Source organism: Argopecten irradians, chromosome 6 (genome assembly GCF_041381155.1).
Source record: "Argopecten irradians isolate NY chromosome 6, Ai_NY, whole genome shotgun sequence".
NCBI lineage: Eukaryota > Metazoa > Mollusca > Bivalvia > Pectinida > Pectinidae > Argopecten > Argopecten irradians.
In genome coordinates, this window is record NC_091139.1 from 30023357 (window position 1) to 30043427 (window position 20071).

The 20071-nt window shown below is 36.6% G+C and overlaps 1 protein-coding gene across 2 annotated transcripts in view; it reads left to right on the top strand.

Annotated features, from left to right (window-relative positions):
- Nucleotides 1-14788: 14788 nt before the first annotated feature.
- LOC138325585 (muscle, skeletal receptor tyrosine protein kinase-like) overlaps nt 14789-20071 on the top strand; it is a 71461-nt gene continuing 66178 nt past the window's right edge. Inside the window, exon 1 of one of the 2 annotated variants that reach the window (XM_069271354.1) lies at nt 14789-15334. In XM_069271354.1, coding sequence (XP_069127455.1) covers nt 15277-15334 — 58 coding nt within the window. In that variant the 5' untranslated portion in view covers nt 14789-15276. The remainder of the gene's footprint in view (nt 15335-20071) is intronic. The other variant, XM_069271353.1, reaches the window with a different exon arrangement.

Genomic DNA, 20071 nt, shown 5'->3' on the forward strand with positions numbered 1-20071 from the left:
GTCTTACCACATAAACTCATGACATCAGCTAAACGCATCAACTCTGTTTCAGTTCTCAAGTGAAGATATATCTACGTTACGAAACAACTCAATAATCATGAAAATATTTCTTACCGATCACTCTTCAATATCTAAAGGTGAATGAAATAAATGAAAGAACGAGAGAAAATTGCCCCTATTTTGCTTCTTTCGCCTCCTGCGTTTCCTATAAACAAAATATTTGAACAATATTATCGACATTAAGCTACAATAATGATTTATCAGAGTTAATTCCCTTCGTTTCACACCGTTAGTCCGTCAGTCCGTCAGCAACGGCAGAGTGGAACGAAGGGAAGTTATATCAGGGTAATATATTCTTACCCTGCATTCACTTCAACATTTATCAGAAACCAACCTTCCGTCGTTTTGAGCAACGATATGGCAACTAAACCCTAACCGATCCGGACCTCTGCCTTAAAATTCCTTCTTTATTTGAATACGGTAATTCTTTCTAACCCATACAGATTACATAGATTGATAAGAATTTTATTCGTATGATGCTAACATTAAAATCAAATTTCATTCCTGCCGACTCCAATTATTTGTTCGCTACATATTCGCTTCAGTAACAATGTTTTGATAACTTGCAGATTTCTGGATTTATTTTCCGCCAAAAATGTGCACCTGTACAGCTTGACCGCCAAGGACTGTCCTCAATGTCCGGCACGTGTTTATTACTGTCGTAACTGTCCGAACCAACACCTTGACCACGTATCATATATTGACAGGTATACTGAATTATCATACAAACAATATCAGGAACACATTATAACAAACACAACTTTGGTCAATAGCCACAGGGACTTGTGAATTAAAGGCCCACTACCTCTCCGAAACGGCTTTTAATTTTTAAAATGGGAATGTAAAACAAGATCGATAATTTTGTAGAGTCTTAAAAATTATCACCTTACCGTTAATACTACATTTATCATCACCTTCTGAACGATTTGATTAAAATGGATAAAATGTTTATTTTCATAACGCGGGTCGTATTATGTTTCCCGCCGTCGTCCTAAATACCGCGCGGTAGTTGATTATCATTGCGCCAGACGGCAAAACAGCGAATTGACTCTCCACTGTTTTCATATATTACGCAGGAAATCTTGCATATGTTTGGTGTCGTACCCTTATTTTAGGTCATCGGTATGCATTTTCTGATGTTATCTTTTTTTTTTTAAGAAACCTTTATATTTTGCTCCGGAAAGGTAATGGACCTTTAATTAGATAATCTACAAATATTTTGACATTTAGTGTCCATTGAATATTTTAGACATTTTAGGGGCCTATATTAAAATTCCATGAGTGTGTACCTGTACATTCTATATAGCATATAACGCAAGCCTTAAGCAAAGTTGTATTCCAATGGACTAAAACGTCTGAAAACGTTATCTAAATCACGTAGTCTGTTTTCTAATTTTCACATGTCCCCGTGGTAGTAGCCCTGCGTTAAGCAGCGAAATGTTCGTAGTGCATTTGTAGTTTATCAGAGTATTATTTATACGCTTACGATTTTGAGTCTGTTCAGTTGTATTGAAGTCACATTAGAAAGAAGATGAAGCATTATATCTATCCGAAACGCACTGTATTCATTTCGCTTTTACTTTATACGTATTATCGTGCTCAGCATGGAACAGAGATACAGAGAGTATAGTTTAAGTATTTGATTGCTTTAGTACAGTTACACTTGACATTATGCTTTTATTTGTCTTCTAAAGGTTTTGATGTATGGTATGAATCCTCATTCAAAACAAAATGATCTACAAAACAATGGTGTGGCATGTTTTCGCTCCATTTTGACCCTAACCCGTTAAAATTCCTGTAATATTATGACACGTTAAAACAATGGTAAGAGTTAAACAAGGGCCATCAAACAGCACTATGGCGCCGCCGACTCCGTGTCAAAACGTCCCTTATTCAGACATAAACAACAGAAAAGTGCAACCTGCACTCCCTTGTCTAGTTTAATGTTGTGAAGGTGGCATATTGAGTTCATCGTCCTGAAGTCATTGAAGATTTATGCTGAAATACACGTTCAAATTATATATTAAGATTCTACGAGGAGTTCTGGATGACACTGAGTATATTGGACAAATCATCTCGGAGAAATTTCCAGCAATCTTCGGTAATTATCCTGTGATCCGAAGATTAAAGGACATTTCTCCGAGATGCTCATAAATTCGAAGCGAAGCCAAACGGAAAGTAGAAAATCCACTGCGGTCAATCAAGTCCACGCTCGTCACACAGTGGTCACTTCACGTGATTCACCATGCTAAGCACGTGCAGCAGCATGCACTTTGAACTTGTACAAGGTTGGCTCACACAGCTAACTTCGATTTATTTCCCATCATTGTTTTTAGGGGGCATCCTTTTGTCCCTCGTTAAATTGATCATAAATAAACAAATTAAATCAGCATCTGAATCTCTGTTATTCTACAGACAGTGCTGACACTATGGCCCGACGCCTAGATAGCTGGACAGGAAAACGAGCACAGCACCATGGGAGCTCACTCCTATCAAAAGGAAAGCTTTTAACTCATCCATCCCTAAAAGTTCGCAATGGACTGGTCTAATCTTTGATTTAGAAGAGCCTAATATGTCTTCATGCGAGAGCGAGCTTAAATCTTTGCAGGGCCAGTTTCAAGCTGTCAGGTCATTGACTGAGGAAGGAATAAGGGAACTACCCCGACCACTGATATATGTTATTCATTAAGACGATCAAATCCCCGACAGTCTTTTTAGAGGATTTCAGAGTGATGTAATTGGCCCCGCGGAACACTGATGAGGGCATATTTACTGCTTTTGTTAGAATTTCCGAGAAAGTCTTCGGTTTAAACACCGATGAAATACCAAAGAAGGTATAACACCGCGAGTTATTGGCTTCAGATGTTTATTTGTCTAAATGTTAGATAGTTAGGTCTCTCCAAAGTTCACTTTGAGAGCAATCAAACTTACAAAGACGTGTTGTTATATCATAAATAGAGCGCGGATTCCAAACTAGACGAAAATATATCAAATATATACTCATAGTATTGATACTTTATTTTCATTAAATTTAATCTGGCTTCTTTAATTTTGGTTAAATGCCATCGAGCCAAAGAGGTTTACTCAGTGCAGATGTCATGCGAATACATATAATGGCAGCTCCATTAAATGGCCGTACTGCATTAATCCTATCCTCACGTCATCAATAACGATAAACAAAGATTTTTAGTAAAACTATCTTAAACATTTCAATGAATGTTATAATCCCACTGTGTTTTATTAAAGTCCTATCAACAACCAGCCATGGTCCTTTGAAGATGGTCCGCTTGAAGGTGGCGGAGGCTGGAGAATCCGGAGAAAAAACATCGAATATGGTCAATACCTTAAAACTTTCCGAGCTGGTTGCGAACTCGGACCCTAGTAGTTAACCTTTGCACTCTTCCTTTTTCAGAAGCCTCTTTCGAATATTGGTAGCAATATTTGAAAGTGACACCGCGTAATGCTTCTGAAGCATTCCATACGATATACTCTTTGAACACGTTTGACCCAAGGCTCTTTTTGTGACTTCTTTTTTACAAATGTTTTTCTTAATGACCTTTGTCGCTGATCAATCCAAATAGTAGTAAATATTCATACAGGGAAAAATACAATGAGACTGTATAGCCAAAAGTAGTATAAGGTTTGATACTGTGGGGTTAGTGGAGGACAAATAGCTTGAGTTCAGAGAGACGTACTCCAGTGGGGACCAGGGGTGGTCATCGCCACTACTGGACAGTGGGCGGTCCTTCATTAGTCGTCATCATACACAAGGTGGTCATTGTGTGGGACGTCTATCCGGCTTGTTTACCAGCGTTAGACAACCGGGTGGGAATCTGTTAAATAACAATCGTAGGACAATGACGAACTTTGTGGAGGATCTCATTAAGATTTTTCTCTGATCCTGGGCTCGATTTGTGGTCTCGATAACCACAACAATGGACAGGAATTTACTAATTGTCTATGATGAATACTTGGGCTCGTATACATACCAAACACTGGATTTTAAATTAAATATGTTAACGCATGCTTCACGCAGTACAACTATTACACGAACGTTTTTGAAAATGTTGTCGCTATGAAGTTAGAAATCCACACTGTTTGTAAACAGAAGATGACATTCTATCGGCATCACATTTTATTGATGACGCAATATCAATGCATTAACAGGAGAGTTAAACAAGTCTATAGTCTACATCCCAACCGTGCAGTTCCCTTTTTAACCTTTGAACTTTGTCATGCTACAACCCGTGTTATATACCTTGTCATGCTGCAAAACGTGTTATATACCTTTGTCATGCTGAAACCCGTGTTATATACCTTTGTCATGCTACAACCCGTTTTATATACCTTTGTCATGCTGCAAAACGTGTTATATACCTTTGTCATGCTGCAACCCGTGTTATATACCTTTGTCATGCTACAACCCGTGTTATATACCTTTGTCATGCTACAACCCGTGTTATATACCTTTGTCATGCTACAACCCGTGTTATATACCTTTGTCATGCTACAACCCGTGTTATATACCTTTGTCATGCTGCAAAACGTGTTATATACCTTTGTCATGCTGCAAAACGTGTTATATACCTTTGTCATGCTACAACCCGTGTTATATACTTTTGTCATGCTGCAAAACGTGTTATATACCTTTGTCATGCTGCAACCCGTGTTATATACCTTTGTCATGCTGCAACCCGTGTTATATACCTTTGTCATGCTGCAAAACGTGTTAACCTTGAACTTTGTCATGCTGCAAAACGTGTAACCCTTGAATTTTGTCATGAACAACATGTAATACCTTTGAACTTTGCTATGAAGCAACCTGTATTAAATTTGAACTGTGTCATGCTGCAACACGTGTTACCTTTGAACTGTGTCATGCTGCAACCCGTGTTATTTGAACTTTGTCATGAAGCAACATGTATTACATTTGAACTGTGTCATGCTATAACCCGTGTTACCTTTGAACTGTGTCATGCTGAAACCCGTGTTACCTTTGAACTTTGTCATGCTGCAACATGTGTTACATTTGAACTTTGTCGTGAAGCAACATGTATCATCTTTGAACTTTGTCGTGTCATGAAGCAACATGAATTACCTTTGAACTTTGTCATGAAGCAACCTGTATTACCTTTGAACTTTGTCATGAAGCAACCTGTATTACCTTTGAACTTTGTCATGAAGCAACCTGTATTACCTTTGAACTTTGTCATGAAGCAACCTGTATTACATTTGAACTGTGTCATGCTGCAACCCGCGTTACCTTTGAACTTTGCAATGAAGCAACTTGTATTACCTTTGAACTTTGTCATGCTGCAACACGTGTTACCTTTGAACTTTGTCATGCTGCAACCCGTGTTACCTTTGAACTTTGCCATGAAGCAACCTGTATTATCTTTGAACTTTGTCATAAAGCAACCCGTGTTACCTTTGAACTTTGTTATGCCACAACACGTGTTACCTTTGAACTTTGTCATGAAGCAACATGTATTATCTTTGAACTTTGTCATGAAGCAACCTGTATTACCCTTGAACTTTGTCATGAAGCAACACGTGTTACCCTTGAACTTTGTCATGAAGCAACCTGTATTACCTTTGAACTTTGTCATGAAGCAACCTGTATTACCTTTGAACTTTGTCATGAAGAAACATGAATTATGACTTTGTCATATTACCTTTGAACTTTGTCATAAAGCAACCCGTGTTACCTTTGAATTTTGTCATGCTGCAACATGTGTTACATTTGAACTTTGTCGTGAAGCAACATGTATCATCTTTGAACTTTGTCGTGAAGCAACATGAATTACCTTTGAACTTTGTGATGAAGCAACCTGTATTACCTTTGGACTTTGTCATGAAGCAACCTGTATTACCCTTGAACTTTGTCATGAAGCAACACGTGTTACCTTTGAACTTTGTCATAAAGCAACCCGTGTTACCTTTGAATTTTGTCATGCTGCAACATGTGTTACATTTGAACTTTGTCGTGAAGCAACATGTATCATCTTTGAACTTTGTCGTGAAGCAACATGAATTACCTTTGAACTTTGTCATGAAGCAACCTGTATTACCTTTGAACTTTGTCATAAAGCAACCTGTATTACCTTTGAACGTTGTCATGAAGCAACCTGTATTACCTTTGAACTTTGTCATGAAGAAACATGAATTACCTTTGAACTTTGTCATAAAGTAACCCGTGTTACCTTTGAACTTTGTCATGAAGCAACATGAATTACCTTTGAACTTTGTCATAAAGCAACCCGTGTTACCTTTGAACTTTGTCATGAAGCAACACGTGTTACCTTTGAACTTTGTCATGCTACAACTCGTGTGATCTTTGAACTTTGCTTGTTGTGCTTCAACTCATTTCACATTTACTATTTGTTTAACTTCAGCTCGTTTCATTTTTTAATTTTGAATGTTATCTCGTTTTCATTTCTGCATCTCGTGATACTTCAACTCCTTTCATCTTCGAACTTTCTATGCTTCGACTTATTTTACAAGTACATTACAACATACAAATGTAATTCTACGAACCAGTTATTAAAATCCGTAAACGAATATCGTTTTAGATCTTACAATTGTGCAACCTTGCTATGATGCAGACAATAGGAAAAGGTTATGTTACGGTGTCTGAAATTTATATATTTAACTTTGAATTTTGAACATAGTTTCAATCATACGCAAACACATTGCACATAATTTTATTGTCACGAGAATCTACAATATGTTCTAGATATAGTATCTGAACTTTAAGTTTTAATCACATACAGTTTTCATGATATACTTATTTGCAATTGAACACATTACCCTATACACGGAAGTGTTTAATATGTTCTAGATACAATATTCAATAACTGTTTAAACATTGCTATTACTAATATTATCTTTTTATGTTTTGTGGACTAAAGACTATAACGGAAGTGCAGAGGTTCCCTTACAAGTCACTCAAAAATAAAACAATAGTTTTACAGTTAGATAAATGAATAGATACGGTTTTGCATTTTCTGTGCACAAACACATTTAAAGCAAAACTGTAAAGATAACTTACAAATAAAACAAACGTTTTGTCGTTAGATAAATGAATAGATATGTTTTTGCACATTTTTGGAGAACAATAGCAAAACTGTTCGAAATACAAAAGTATTTACAAATTAAAACAAACGTTTTGCCGTTAGATAAATGAATAGATACTGTAATGTCCCATTAGAGCCGGTCCAACACTACCTTGGAATGTGACCACAGATCGAAGGGCGATACACAACACTCTAGGACACAATACCACGCCGACCGGCGATCTCACGCCCCAGTTGCTGGGTTTTCATGGGACGCGGCGCGAAGAATATATTGAATTTCCCGAAAGTTCGCGAGCATATTACATAAACAATGGCCTATAAAATCAATTAGCGGGACAGGTTATTTATTTGACGTCTGATGTCAAGTCTGAAATGACGGTTCGCTTGTGTTCAGACCTCCAGCGCTCTGTGTGTTATAATATCTGCTGAAAACATTAATACCTATTACGGTTGTCATTGCTGGACCTCTGCCATTCGATCTACTGTACTTCAGTCAGTTGCGCTATGAGTGTATCATAGACATATATCACTGAAGGGTTAGTCTGTATGGATGATGATATTGAAAATCGAAACTTTTTATCAAATATTTGATGACTCAATGAAATATATTTACCGTTTGATACAAGCTGATATGGAGATTAATGTCTAGACGTTAAATTAGAGACGATTTTCAGCTTGATGATATGCTATAAACCTGCCAGTAAAAATTGATTTGCTGTCTTGTTGTGTATTAGAGCCAAGAAGGACATTTCACTGTGATAAGACTGTAACGAATCTGTAATGTAACCATTGCAAGGAAACTTAGGCTTTCCAAATGAAGACATGCAACCGGAAGTGAAAAGACTTTGACTTCAGAAATGTAAGATTGACTACCATCTAGCTCTATAGCATGAGCTATATGCATGCAAAGTTTTAAAAGATTCCTTCAGCTTCGAAATAACAGAATGCCCGATTGATTGTACTGTTTGCTATGTGGGGATCACAGTAACAATGCACGTGAATCAGTACGTTATCACGTGTACTTCTGTAAATGCACGTGTGTGAGAAGCATTATCTGATAACTCTCTTGTCTCCCCTGAGCACCAGATGTTGCCTCTTATCCCAAACATCGGTCTCTCGGAGGCGATCAGGACAGACAGAGTGTCGTAAAACATGCATGTCGTGTAACAGTGGGAGTATCTCCCGCAGGGTCGCGAGGTACATCAGTAACCAACGCCATGATAAATGACAACAGCTTGCTGCATCAGCATTACACATACTCCTTACTGCATGTTACTTCCTACTTCAGATCGCGAGATTTTCTATAGAATTCGAAGGGGTGGGGTAACCCTCTGTATTTTATGTGTTATGTACGAATGATGATAGAGAATAATGGATTTTCTGTCTTATCGTAAGCTTATGATATAAGGTTGTTTAATAACAGGAAATGTTATTTATTTTTACTTTATATTGCATGATGGATTCAAGGCAATCTGATTAAAATACAGATTTTCACTGTCTGTAGTCGCGTGGTTAGGGCACAGGTGTTCGTTTCTAATATAAGTATAAGTATAATACTGGGTCTACTGTTTTCTACCAAACTTTCATTCTTATGACGCTGAAGTGTTGACATGCAGTGGTTTTTGAGCTACCCATTAGAGCCCTGGCGTGTTCATCGGAGGACACCACAGTGTCCGACCAGTTGAAATCTGGCTGTTTTCCGATGTTTTTGGATACCTAGTGACATTTATACGGCATGATATATTATACAAATATTTCATGGCCTACTGAGCTCTAGTTCATAATATTTAACCCGAGGTGGTGGTAATCAACAAATGTTATATTGCACGAGGCCGAAGGCCGAGTGCAATATAATATTTGTTGATTACCATCACCGAGGGGTAAATATTATGAACTAGAGCACAGTAACCCATGAAATATTTGTTTTATTACATAATCACCAGTTTTTCAGTTGAATATTATTATAAAATGAATACGACAATCACTTAACAAAATCATCAGCACCGTACCGTACGGAAAAGCTTCAAATCCTATTGAAGATTGACATATAAACCACGTACGTCACGTTGTAACTCCGGTTTGGATGTCTTATTGTCTTTTTTAACAATATTAGACCTGCATGCAGCCTTTTGATCTAATACATTCGCCGTGTCCGTCCTCTACTCGATAAACGTCTACATGACGTGCTTGTTTCGATATCTATAAAGCTAGCGCGAAATTGAACGTGAACCTTTGTGACGTCATAAAAAAGTAACTCATTGTTACGCGCGATTCCTCGGAGGTTTTCTACAAAACTAGACAATAACAGCGAGGTGTTCCTAAAGCCGTGCAATATAACATCTCGAACCGTGCAATATAACGTTCCATGGGAGCGTGCAATATAACTTCGAACCGTGCAATATAACAAGGTTTTATTGAACGGTCGGTGTAATAGTTGAAAATATTATATTACTTCATATATAGATTGGTGTAAACAAAGTATGTAATAAATTGTATCATATACCAAAATAAAGATAAATTATCTGGCTGTCGATTGAGAGTATTCCTATTATTATATCCTATACGGTTGGTTAATAATCATACTTTTTCTGAAATTGGGTAGTGTTATATGGCCGGCCGAGTTATAGACCTTGACCCAGTATTATACTTATATTAGAAACGAACACCTGTGGTTAGGGTCTAACAGAATCTTACATAGGTCTGTCAGGTGGATCGGGATATCTCAACCCGAGTGAAAGATTCTGGCTTTTGACGAGGGTTGATGGTCAAATTCTTTCACGAGGGTTGAGATATCCCTGTCCACCTGACAAGCCCATGTTTGATTTTTTTCCCATACTTTAACGAGAAATGGCGAAAATTCAGTTAAAAATGTCGATGTGTGTAAAAAAAGGTCGCCGCATGTATTGATGACGTCACTGTCTAGCGCATGTGAGCTGTCTTTTCCCTACCCCGGTAAAACAGAGTTATCTTTTCCCTAGCAACCGCGGGATAACCCTGTCAAGTATCCTCTGGGCTGCCAGTTCAACTTTGGTAAGTTGTCATATACCGCTTTCTTGGTACTCTGGTTTCCTCAATCTTCGAAAATTTGCATTTGGTACATGGCTATTGATAGGACGTAAACTTTAAAAGATAAAACCTATAACAAGATCATGCGGTGGCTTGGAGCGGACATGAAATTAAATAAAATTATTGCGTGGGAACGAAATATTATTGCGTTCGAACGAAATATTATTGCGTGGGAACGAAAAACTATTGCGTGGGAACGAAATATTATTGCGTTCGAACGAAATATTATTGCGTGGGAACGAAATATTATTGCGTTCGAACGAAATATTATTGCGTGGGAACGAAATATTTTTGCGTGCGAACGAAATATTGCGTTCGAACGAAATATTATTGCGTTCGCACGCAATAATATTTCGTACCCACGCAATAATTTTATTTATTTCATGTCCGCTCCCAGCCACCGTAAGATTATGTAGTCATGTGACATAAAATACAGAATGCTGTACATTTCTATTTCTTGTCATGCGCTGGCTACCACTGGATTGATTGAAAGGAAGGCTGATCTAACTTTGGCGCGATGACCTTTTGCTTTTTATGTTGCATTTTTAATAATTCATCTTTCCTCATCCTGTAACGGCATGTACCAAAATCGACTCCCCTGATCTAACGAAATGTTAGCTGGAAGCTCGGCCTTTCTGCGGAACTATATAATTCCTGCCCATAGATCACGCCCTGTAACGAGCACTGCAGGATTTGGACATATCCCTCGTCAAAACACCATCTTCGACATTTCAGGCTGCATGCTTAATTTGCACAAGGGTCATGTTCGGTCACGGGTCCAGCCTGGAACCACTGTGTATGATAGAAGGAGTCCATCATCCATATCACACTGGAGATGTACGAAGATAATGTGAACGCGGGACGTCTGCTCCGGCCATAACGGTCAAGTTGTTTTATGGACGATGGACAGCGCACTTACTCATTTTGGCACTTACCCCATAAACACGTGGTTCTTCGAACATAAAACAGCGAAATAAGAGGTTACTGCTAGTTATAAAAAGAAGTGTTTATGGAAAGAACGTTGTTTTCTGGTCCATCATCTAACAATTATGTATGTTCTGTCGAGTTTCCAATATACTTTGTGATGAAATATAATTTCGTTTGAGAATGGCTTAACAAAGACATTATTTTAGGTGAGAGTGTTTTAGTAAGGATAGGGGCATTACTAGTCTTTGACCACAAAGGGTACTAAAACACCAGATAAGCTACAGTCTACATGTATAATACCTGTGCTCGAGGGGTGCTAGTAGTTCTGCATTTATAAGTCATCCCCCCCCTGAAATTCCATAACGGATTGCCATTGTCTTTGATTTAGAAGAGTCTTAATATATCTTCAAATGTGAATGAATTAACAAACAATGTGAGCGTCAGTGACTATCCAATGTCGTATTTACGTATACAATGTCTTTTATGAATCACTGTGCACACACTGGTGACTGTAATATATATTTCGGTCACCAGTGTGTGCACAGTGATAAACGACTTCTGTGGGATGATATTCCAGTTGGATTGCACTTTAGTTGACTTACTTATCCCTGATAATACAACAACACCTTCAAACAGTACACAGTTTATATGGTTGGCCTGCTCAGACAATGTGGTGGTTAATTACCACCTTCGTCAATTAATCTAAGATCATCGCGCTAGTCTGATTTTGACATTTTCGTGCTTTTGAACCTCGCGACTGATGAGTTCTGTACCAGGTAAATGTTACGTTTGTTCTGGGTTATCTCCCTTTCGTCGCCAATATCACCTGTTCGATCTTGGGATTATCTAGTGTATCTAAAAGATAGGTTTAATTGGCGTGAAAATGTGTCCAGTCCTCCGATCAGAGGTAAACGACTTGGTATAACGGTACCTGTAGGGGTTAAAGGGCGCGGACTATTCAATAATCAACAGATCCGTTAGTCCGGGTGATAATTAAATGTCATGTGAAAGGTAACCTAAGAGTTTTAATATATTTCGCTACTTATTGGTGACTGGTGCCGGCAAAGAATGGTCACATTGGCACACATAATGATTCAGGTGCAACAAGTGGCTCGCTCGTTTGATGTTTGGGCTATCTGCACCGGCGATCTGGGCTAAGTAGCGACTACCCGGCGTCCTTGGGTGGCGAACACGCCCTATTCTCGCTCGAATACACATACAGAAGTAGCCGTGGTGATAAATATAGTCCGGAGTCAAGTCAACTTAACGAAATTACGGCACCATCTTTATATAAATTAATTTTCTTAAGAAATCATTGATTCAATACATGTATAGAAATACAGAGTTTTAATTTCGATTTATTCCTTTCAATGAAATTGAATATCGATATCAAGATATTAATTTGATAGTATCTACATAGCCTTAACAAGGAATCTCGTCTTCACTATTAAGCTACCAGAGCGGTTTCATTAAATAGGTCAAGGTGTTCCTGTCTTAGAAGCGAAAAAGAATTTCTGTTACCGTTTGAAATGTGATATCCTTAAATAATTACCTAAACAGTGTTATAGGGTACTTGTGGATATATTTATACCATTTATATGCATACATGTGTTTGTGCTCCGTTCAGAGCAGATATGGCGTGTAATAATAAAATCCAAACCAAACCAAGAAAATGAGACTAAAATTTGATAATTAAATTTAATAATAACCACATCATTTGACTGAACCATCATCCTCGATACTCCAGGGGTTCCGATCACTTACGTGTATAGATCGTGAGTGATCGGAATCCATGGAGTATCGAAGGATGCTGAACATGTGTTTCTGAAGAGTAAGCAATTTCTGCCTCGTCGACGATACTACCTTGTTAAAGTATGTGAAATCCGAGTAAAAACGAACACTCAATGATACTTTCTTACACGACCAAATGGAGTTTGACGGAATCAGTCGACGCTAATTACCAAACCATATTTATTCCGAAATCAAGAATTGGACTTGCTAAGAACGAGCTAGTTTTGACAAAGCCCTCCAGACAAAGCCTGGTGACAAAGGGTTGATCTGGCCCAATGTTGCTAACTGCAGACATGAAAGATTGTTTTAACAAATGATTACGAATAAAATCCCATCGAGTTCTTTAATTGTTTAAAACTGAACGCAGACAGAGCTGATTAACGATTGTTGTCTTTTCTCTTAAGACTCTTTGCAATAGCCATCATTCACTATGGTCAGAACCCGACGGTCTTGTGTAACGTCTGCTCTTCATCTGATGGGACCAGACGTCTAGGGAACATATAGCTAAGAACGTCCGTGAGAGATGAGGAGCAGACTTGTGGTTAGAGGTCGTGAACATTTCAGCAAATGGTCTTGGTTAGGATGTGCTTACGATGTGTTCGTTTGATGACACGTTCTGTACTCGGCAACTTTATGTGACCACTCGCCATTACTTGACAATCACATCCCAAAGTGTCGACTAGCTGACAAATCGTATTGCAACGCGGGTGTTGTCCTGTGGGAAATCAGTGTCAGAGACAGACGGCGGCCAAACTCCATCGCTGAGACGCATTATCGTGTATCATTACGAAGGAATTTAGATATAATTCGCAAATGAATATTTTAGAGTATTGTAGATATGGCCAAATTGTCATAGATATATATATGTACTTATGTTGTTAACGCCTTCGTGACTCCAAAAGATATATCATGATCATACAAATAAATGCAAGCAGAGCGGGGAATGAGGGCAATGAAACATGTATTAAGATTAGTAAAAGATATCGCGCAGAATTTGTTATTGAAGTACGTAGTAAGAGTGAAATACAAAAAAATAACTTCAACATACAGATCTATACATATCCTCGCACCAAATTCTGCAGCATTCACACCTTAAATCTTCCTATTTCGCTCCAAATCTCTTAGTGTAGCAAATTCAATTATCGCTGATATTTCTACTGTAGTAAAAATGGTAAAAGGATGTATTAAAGCAGAACCGTGCAACACTTTTATCATGTCCTATCCAATTTCGTGGATGTAGAAGCATGTATGGGGAATTGTCTTTTAATGGCCTCAACTGTTGAAACCATTTTTCAGCAAAACATTGATAGGGAATGACACTGTCACGGGGTATACAACGCTAACTGTCCATTAATGGTTAAACATGGTTCCACGTTTTAAAAGATAAATGATGTTAAAGAACACAGTAGTATTTTGTAAGATAGTCAGAACCGACGGACCATGTAGGTTAACAATTTGTGTCGATAAATTATAACGAGATGTACGCGTACCTTTAGTTTCACTTCATAAGACAAAGTTTAATTTGTCGGCGTACCGTATCATGACCTTCGGCCTCGGCACTTCTAAGGACACATCTTGGTATTAAATATTAAGATGAGCTCACTTATCATCAACCTTTCAAACATCAAAGGTAAGAGTCACATAGTCCTTCAGGTAGCGTATCAGAGAAGTTTGAAGCCACGCCTCTTTTCCTACCTTAATCTAAGTCAATACCAGATAAAAGGGCTCTTGTTCACTACCGAATACACGTATTTGCATATTCGGAAGCCCATCTGTCAATCAAATATATATATACATATATAGGGAAAAGAAGAATTGATGGAAATAGGAAATTGTCAACGCGTTTGATATATGAGTATCACAAAGCCTTCTGGTTGGATATGGTACTCCCGTGTGCTGTTTGACAGTCGAATCAGCCGAAGCATGTAGCCATGTGCTTTTGTTATGCGCAGACAAGTCTGAGCTTGCGGTGACAGTGCGCAGGACGTGATTTCTGTATGAGAGAGCGCCTATAGGTTATGTGTGTATGTTCCCGTGTATTTGGCGGGGTGTAGGCCAAATAACAACACACCACCGACGTATATTAAGTGATTGTAAGGTACTCGGCAAAGACGTGTGTTTGTGGATTTTGTATCCGATGGAGTTTTTACCTGTAAATTGATTACAGGTAATATATATATATGTGTGTACCTGTATAAGGTTAAAGCTGATCTTAACACGTACAGTAGTCTATAACATGTGACTGGTCGACAGTGACAGTTCGGCTGTCCAAATTTCAGAGGATACTTTTACTACAAAATGTTGTATTATATATCTAGGTATAAGAGAACAATGTGAAATAGACATCTATTGCAATATGAACTGGATTAAATATCTATTGGTATTCTTGGTGTGGAGCCTTGCCCCGAGCCAAGGTAAGTTGTCATAAGTTTACTTATGGTTTCAACGCCGGCCGATTAAATTGTATAATTGTTATATTGTAATCTGTGTTTAGTATGTACACAAGATACATTTAAAATGTTTATCGTAGTAGTTATACACCGAGCTTATCTGCTAACCCAAAGTCAATAGTTCACATTTCTTAAAATAATAATTGTACAGATTTACGAACCGGTGATTTTATCAAAACAAGACTTGTAAGTCCATCGTATCTAACCTATAGCATACAGGTGAAACATTGAGAAGTGTTGTAAGAAAATTTCACCAAAATGATGACTCAAGTCCTTACTTAAGATAAAGGTATTTACACTAGAGTTGATCTAAATGACGATTTCCCAGCGAATTTCTTTGTGGAGATTTACTCCCTCCATTCAACACTCAAAGTTGGAAAAGTCAATATTAGTGTATTAATCTCATAATTTACCTGTTCGGGGGTTGAACTTGCGATAAGGTTCCCTATATCTACACAATAGATGGCTTTTATAATATAGAAATAACTTAAGGATTATCCAATAACTCTGATCAAAATCCTATTTATTTTTCGAAATATTTCAAATTCAATTATTCAATGACGACTGACAGTTACTATATATATACCTTCATGTTGAAAATTGGTGTTTCTTGCATTGTAAATTATTACTTTGCATATATGAATTACAGTAAATGCTTTTAATTGGCTCTATTATCAAACAAATCAATTTCAAATTAGAGAAATAAAAAGAAAGGAATAGATGCTGTTTATAAATACACTTGAAAAATCATTTCAAGTTTATATTATGCAATTATATGTTTTCATCTCAAACATGGTAAAAATCAGACTATTTGGAATTTGGTGTGAAAAAACCCAAAATGAATCCAAGATATATGTATCTATGAAGAGAAATGAATATGAAATTAATTCATATTTATAGAATAAAATAAAAAAAAATACAGAATAAGAATCTATATTTGTGCTGGATTGAATTATAACCAATTGTTACCTGTAGTTATTTCAGTGTGAGAATGAGCTAGATTTGGCCTTGTATTTACATTGAACTGCCAAAGAATGTTGAGATATAAATCATAAGTGTTATAAGACTTGTAGGTTTTAGAACACCTTATATAAAGCGTGATTAGGAACAACATATCAACACATCTTAACAATACCATGTTATACATTCATTGTAACTAGACCAGGTTTTTCACACAAAAATTTGGTGAAAAGGTGTGATATTCTGCTTTGATCCAAGGACAAATTGGCCGATTAATCTAGCAGTTTGATTACATCATAGTGGGAATACACAATAACCATGTGGGAGATCAGGTGTCGTGATAGACCCATGATATAAACTCTACGTTTACAATACCTACACCATGTTAACAATTGCCGATAACACATTTCTCATCACCTCTGTTCTATAGATGCTCAGCGTAGGGCCAAATGCGAGGCCACAGGAATCAATATAAAAATAAATTTCAGTTTTTATAGAAAACAGACTTTTATCTTTTTTACTCTTAAAGAACATTTTATGATAATTTTTTATCTAACTTCATCAATCAATCAATTAGTGTTGCGTCGCTCCTCCAACGAGCACTAGACCACTCATGACGGGCCATCAGAAAGTCAATGAAAAAAACCTTCAAGAAACTTGTTATTTAAAATTAATAACTTTATTTATACACAATTTCAGTATTTCTCATTTTATGAAATTGATTTTCCTCATTTGTCAACTTGTGTGCCGTTTTTTTGCTTTTTCTTTCTTTTTTTTTTTGCAAGATTTTTGGTTAATCATGTCAAAGGATTTATCATAACAAGTAAATTATGAAGAAGAACTCAAAATTTCTTTAACAGAATTAGTAGGAGAATGTAAAAGAGAACATGCATGTATAAATATAGGAAGTGTTTTTAATATACCCTGTAGATAATGCAAAACAGCTTTGAAGATAATGTTGCAGCAAGGACTGAGATTTTCTGCATTTTGGACTATTTTGTGCAAAGAAGAAATCCCCAAACATTTGGTGTGTTTTGTAGAAGTGAGATAATACTATGATCTTATAGACTGATCGAGTACTATGGACTAAACTGGTATATAAATAAAAACTATTTTGCTTTAAAGGGACCCAGTTCTTAATTGGCATATCTTGTGATAATGGCCACAGTTTAATAGCCAGATCCTTATAACGGCATATAGATTGATTGATTTTAGTAATTATTAAGGTCACCATTGGTTCTAAGAGATCAAATCTCAAGCTATTTTTGTGTTGGTTTAAAGAGGTGATGAGAAGATAAACCAAACTGCCTCAACAAGGTCCCTCAATCTGTATGGGCAAGAACCTTGGACTGCAGTGGTTCAGGAGTAGATGTTGAGATTAGGGGTAGATATAGGGGCCATGGGAAGGGATGTATGGGAAATAAAGGGGTCAAAACCAGGAAATAGAGTATAGGGTGGAATTCAAAGCTTTGTGAGTAATTCTTAAAATGTCAAACATGTTTAAGAATTAAAATATTTAAAAACATGAGAAAAAATGTCAAGTTTTGCCCTGTGAATGACACATTCCATTATTCTATATCCCATTGTGCTAATTGAAATACATGTAATTTGAATTATAAAATTGTTCCTGTTGATCTATGTTACTTCTTGGTCATAGTCTGTTTTGTATCTATTTGCAGCTCCTATAGCATTTACATCATAGTTATTAGCTTTTTATTTATTTTGTAACTCCCTAGGTATATTTCAAAACTGTACCTAAAGACCTCCTTCATACTTGTAGTGAAAATAAGCAATTGGAAGAAATGTTGATATTTTTTCTTACAAATAAATAATTTTTGAACATCTGAAGGAATAGTAATCATTATTTATAGATTTTACATTTCATATTAAAAATAAAAGTAATACACAGGGTAATTAATTACTAATAAATGATTAATCTAAGTTAATAAATTAATTATAAACAAACATCTAATTGTTATTTCCTTCAATATTTAACAAGACACCAACATTAAATTGTATTCCCGACGATAACAATCAAGTTATTTGACTGTGGTATATATAATAGTCTATAACCTGTATTAGCTCTACTGTTACTCACAGGGAAGACCGAGGGATGGGAGATAAAAAAACAAAATCACGTGTCATCCATCAAACTAGATTTCTTTTCTTGTCTGTTCACTGGAATTCCTTTGGAATCATGACCTATGTGTTTATATATTTCCCGTTCACACACACACTGTTACACTTGGATGTGGAGAGGTATATGTACTACTGTCATACTGGTCATGTGGTTGGTGTTGGGGAAGGTAAACAGTTGAGGTGAGAAGAAGGGGTCTGCAGTTGACAATGTAGTGAAAAAGGGAGGGAGGGGGTTGGGGAACTTTGGTAATGTTAGAGATACCATATTTGAATCAATAAACACCCATCATGCTGAAAATTCAAGTAAAGCAAATTAGGGGAGCGTTTATTAGGATATTACTCCCTAAGAATATTGATTCAAATTTAAAGCTGCCATTAAAAACTGGAAGCAACTGTGTTACAAACATAATTTGAACCATTTGAATGTACCCAGGTTTTAAGAATCAATAGTGAATGAATGACCTGTATTTATGGCACCTTTTTTGTATTATAAGAAAGTAGAATCATGGGTTTGTTGTTCAATATCTTAGAAATGTGGAGAAAAATTAAGGGTTTAGGAGAAGGGACATGGGAGCTTATTGGGTCCAACTCGGTGTTTATAAATGCAAATTCAACAATACCATATTTTTAACTGTGGACCATGTTATAGTAATATATTTTGATTTTTAACTCATCTGCCCAAAGGGCAACTGCATAACTGTTATTTAATGGTGCAGCATCATGAAAGTTTATCATCATTTCATGCACACAATTTACTATAATTGCCTGATACCAATGTAGAGGTCATTTCTTTCCCCCTCTGATAGTTTAACATGTTTAATGCTACCAATTCAGTTAGTGCAAATAAACGGCATTGATCTATACTTAGGGTCACAGGGGGAAATATCGATATAGGAAATGTTTCTTCTGAATAACTGTTATAATTGAGTTTGTAGCTTGTTTTGAAGATGGGCAAAAGTAAAATGCTATAAATGACTGTGACCCTTACTCACACTAATAAAAAAAACCTTCAAATTCTTAATCACATAAATTCCCCATAGATGTAGGAGTGATTTAGGCTCTCTCGACACTGGGCCTTATTTCTGTAGATTTTGTTACTGACAATAAGCTTACAATGCTTTTGTTGAAACGTTGTTAAAGAATTTTGGAATTTATGAAAACGGAAAAAATGAAATATTTAAAGTTGAATATGATATTGTTTACACGTACTAGTCAGAAAAAAAGAAAGTAAAGTCATATTTTGGGCCGTATATCTGATTTTGGTAGTATCTCCCATTACATAAGGTCTGCATTATAAGTTAAAGTGCACCTACATCTGCACAATGTAATATATGGTAATTAGATGGACTTAAAAATACGATCATACCACACTCTCATTCCATTGAAAATGACAATGCCATAGTGCAGACTATAAAGAGTAATAAAGAATTAACATGATTTAGACCTTTCTACAGGTAAAATGAAATACGATCCTTCATTTTCACACCTGTATATGATGGTATGTGCCTCCTTTTTACCTTAACTCGCAGGAGTCAAACTATTCTACATAATCTCCAAATCATATATTTAACATACATACATACATACATACATACATACATA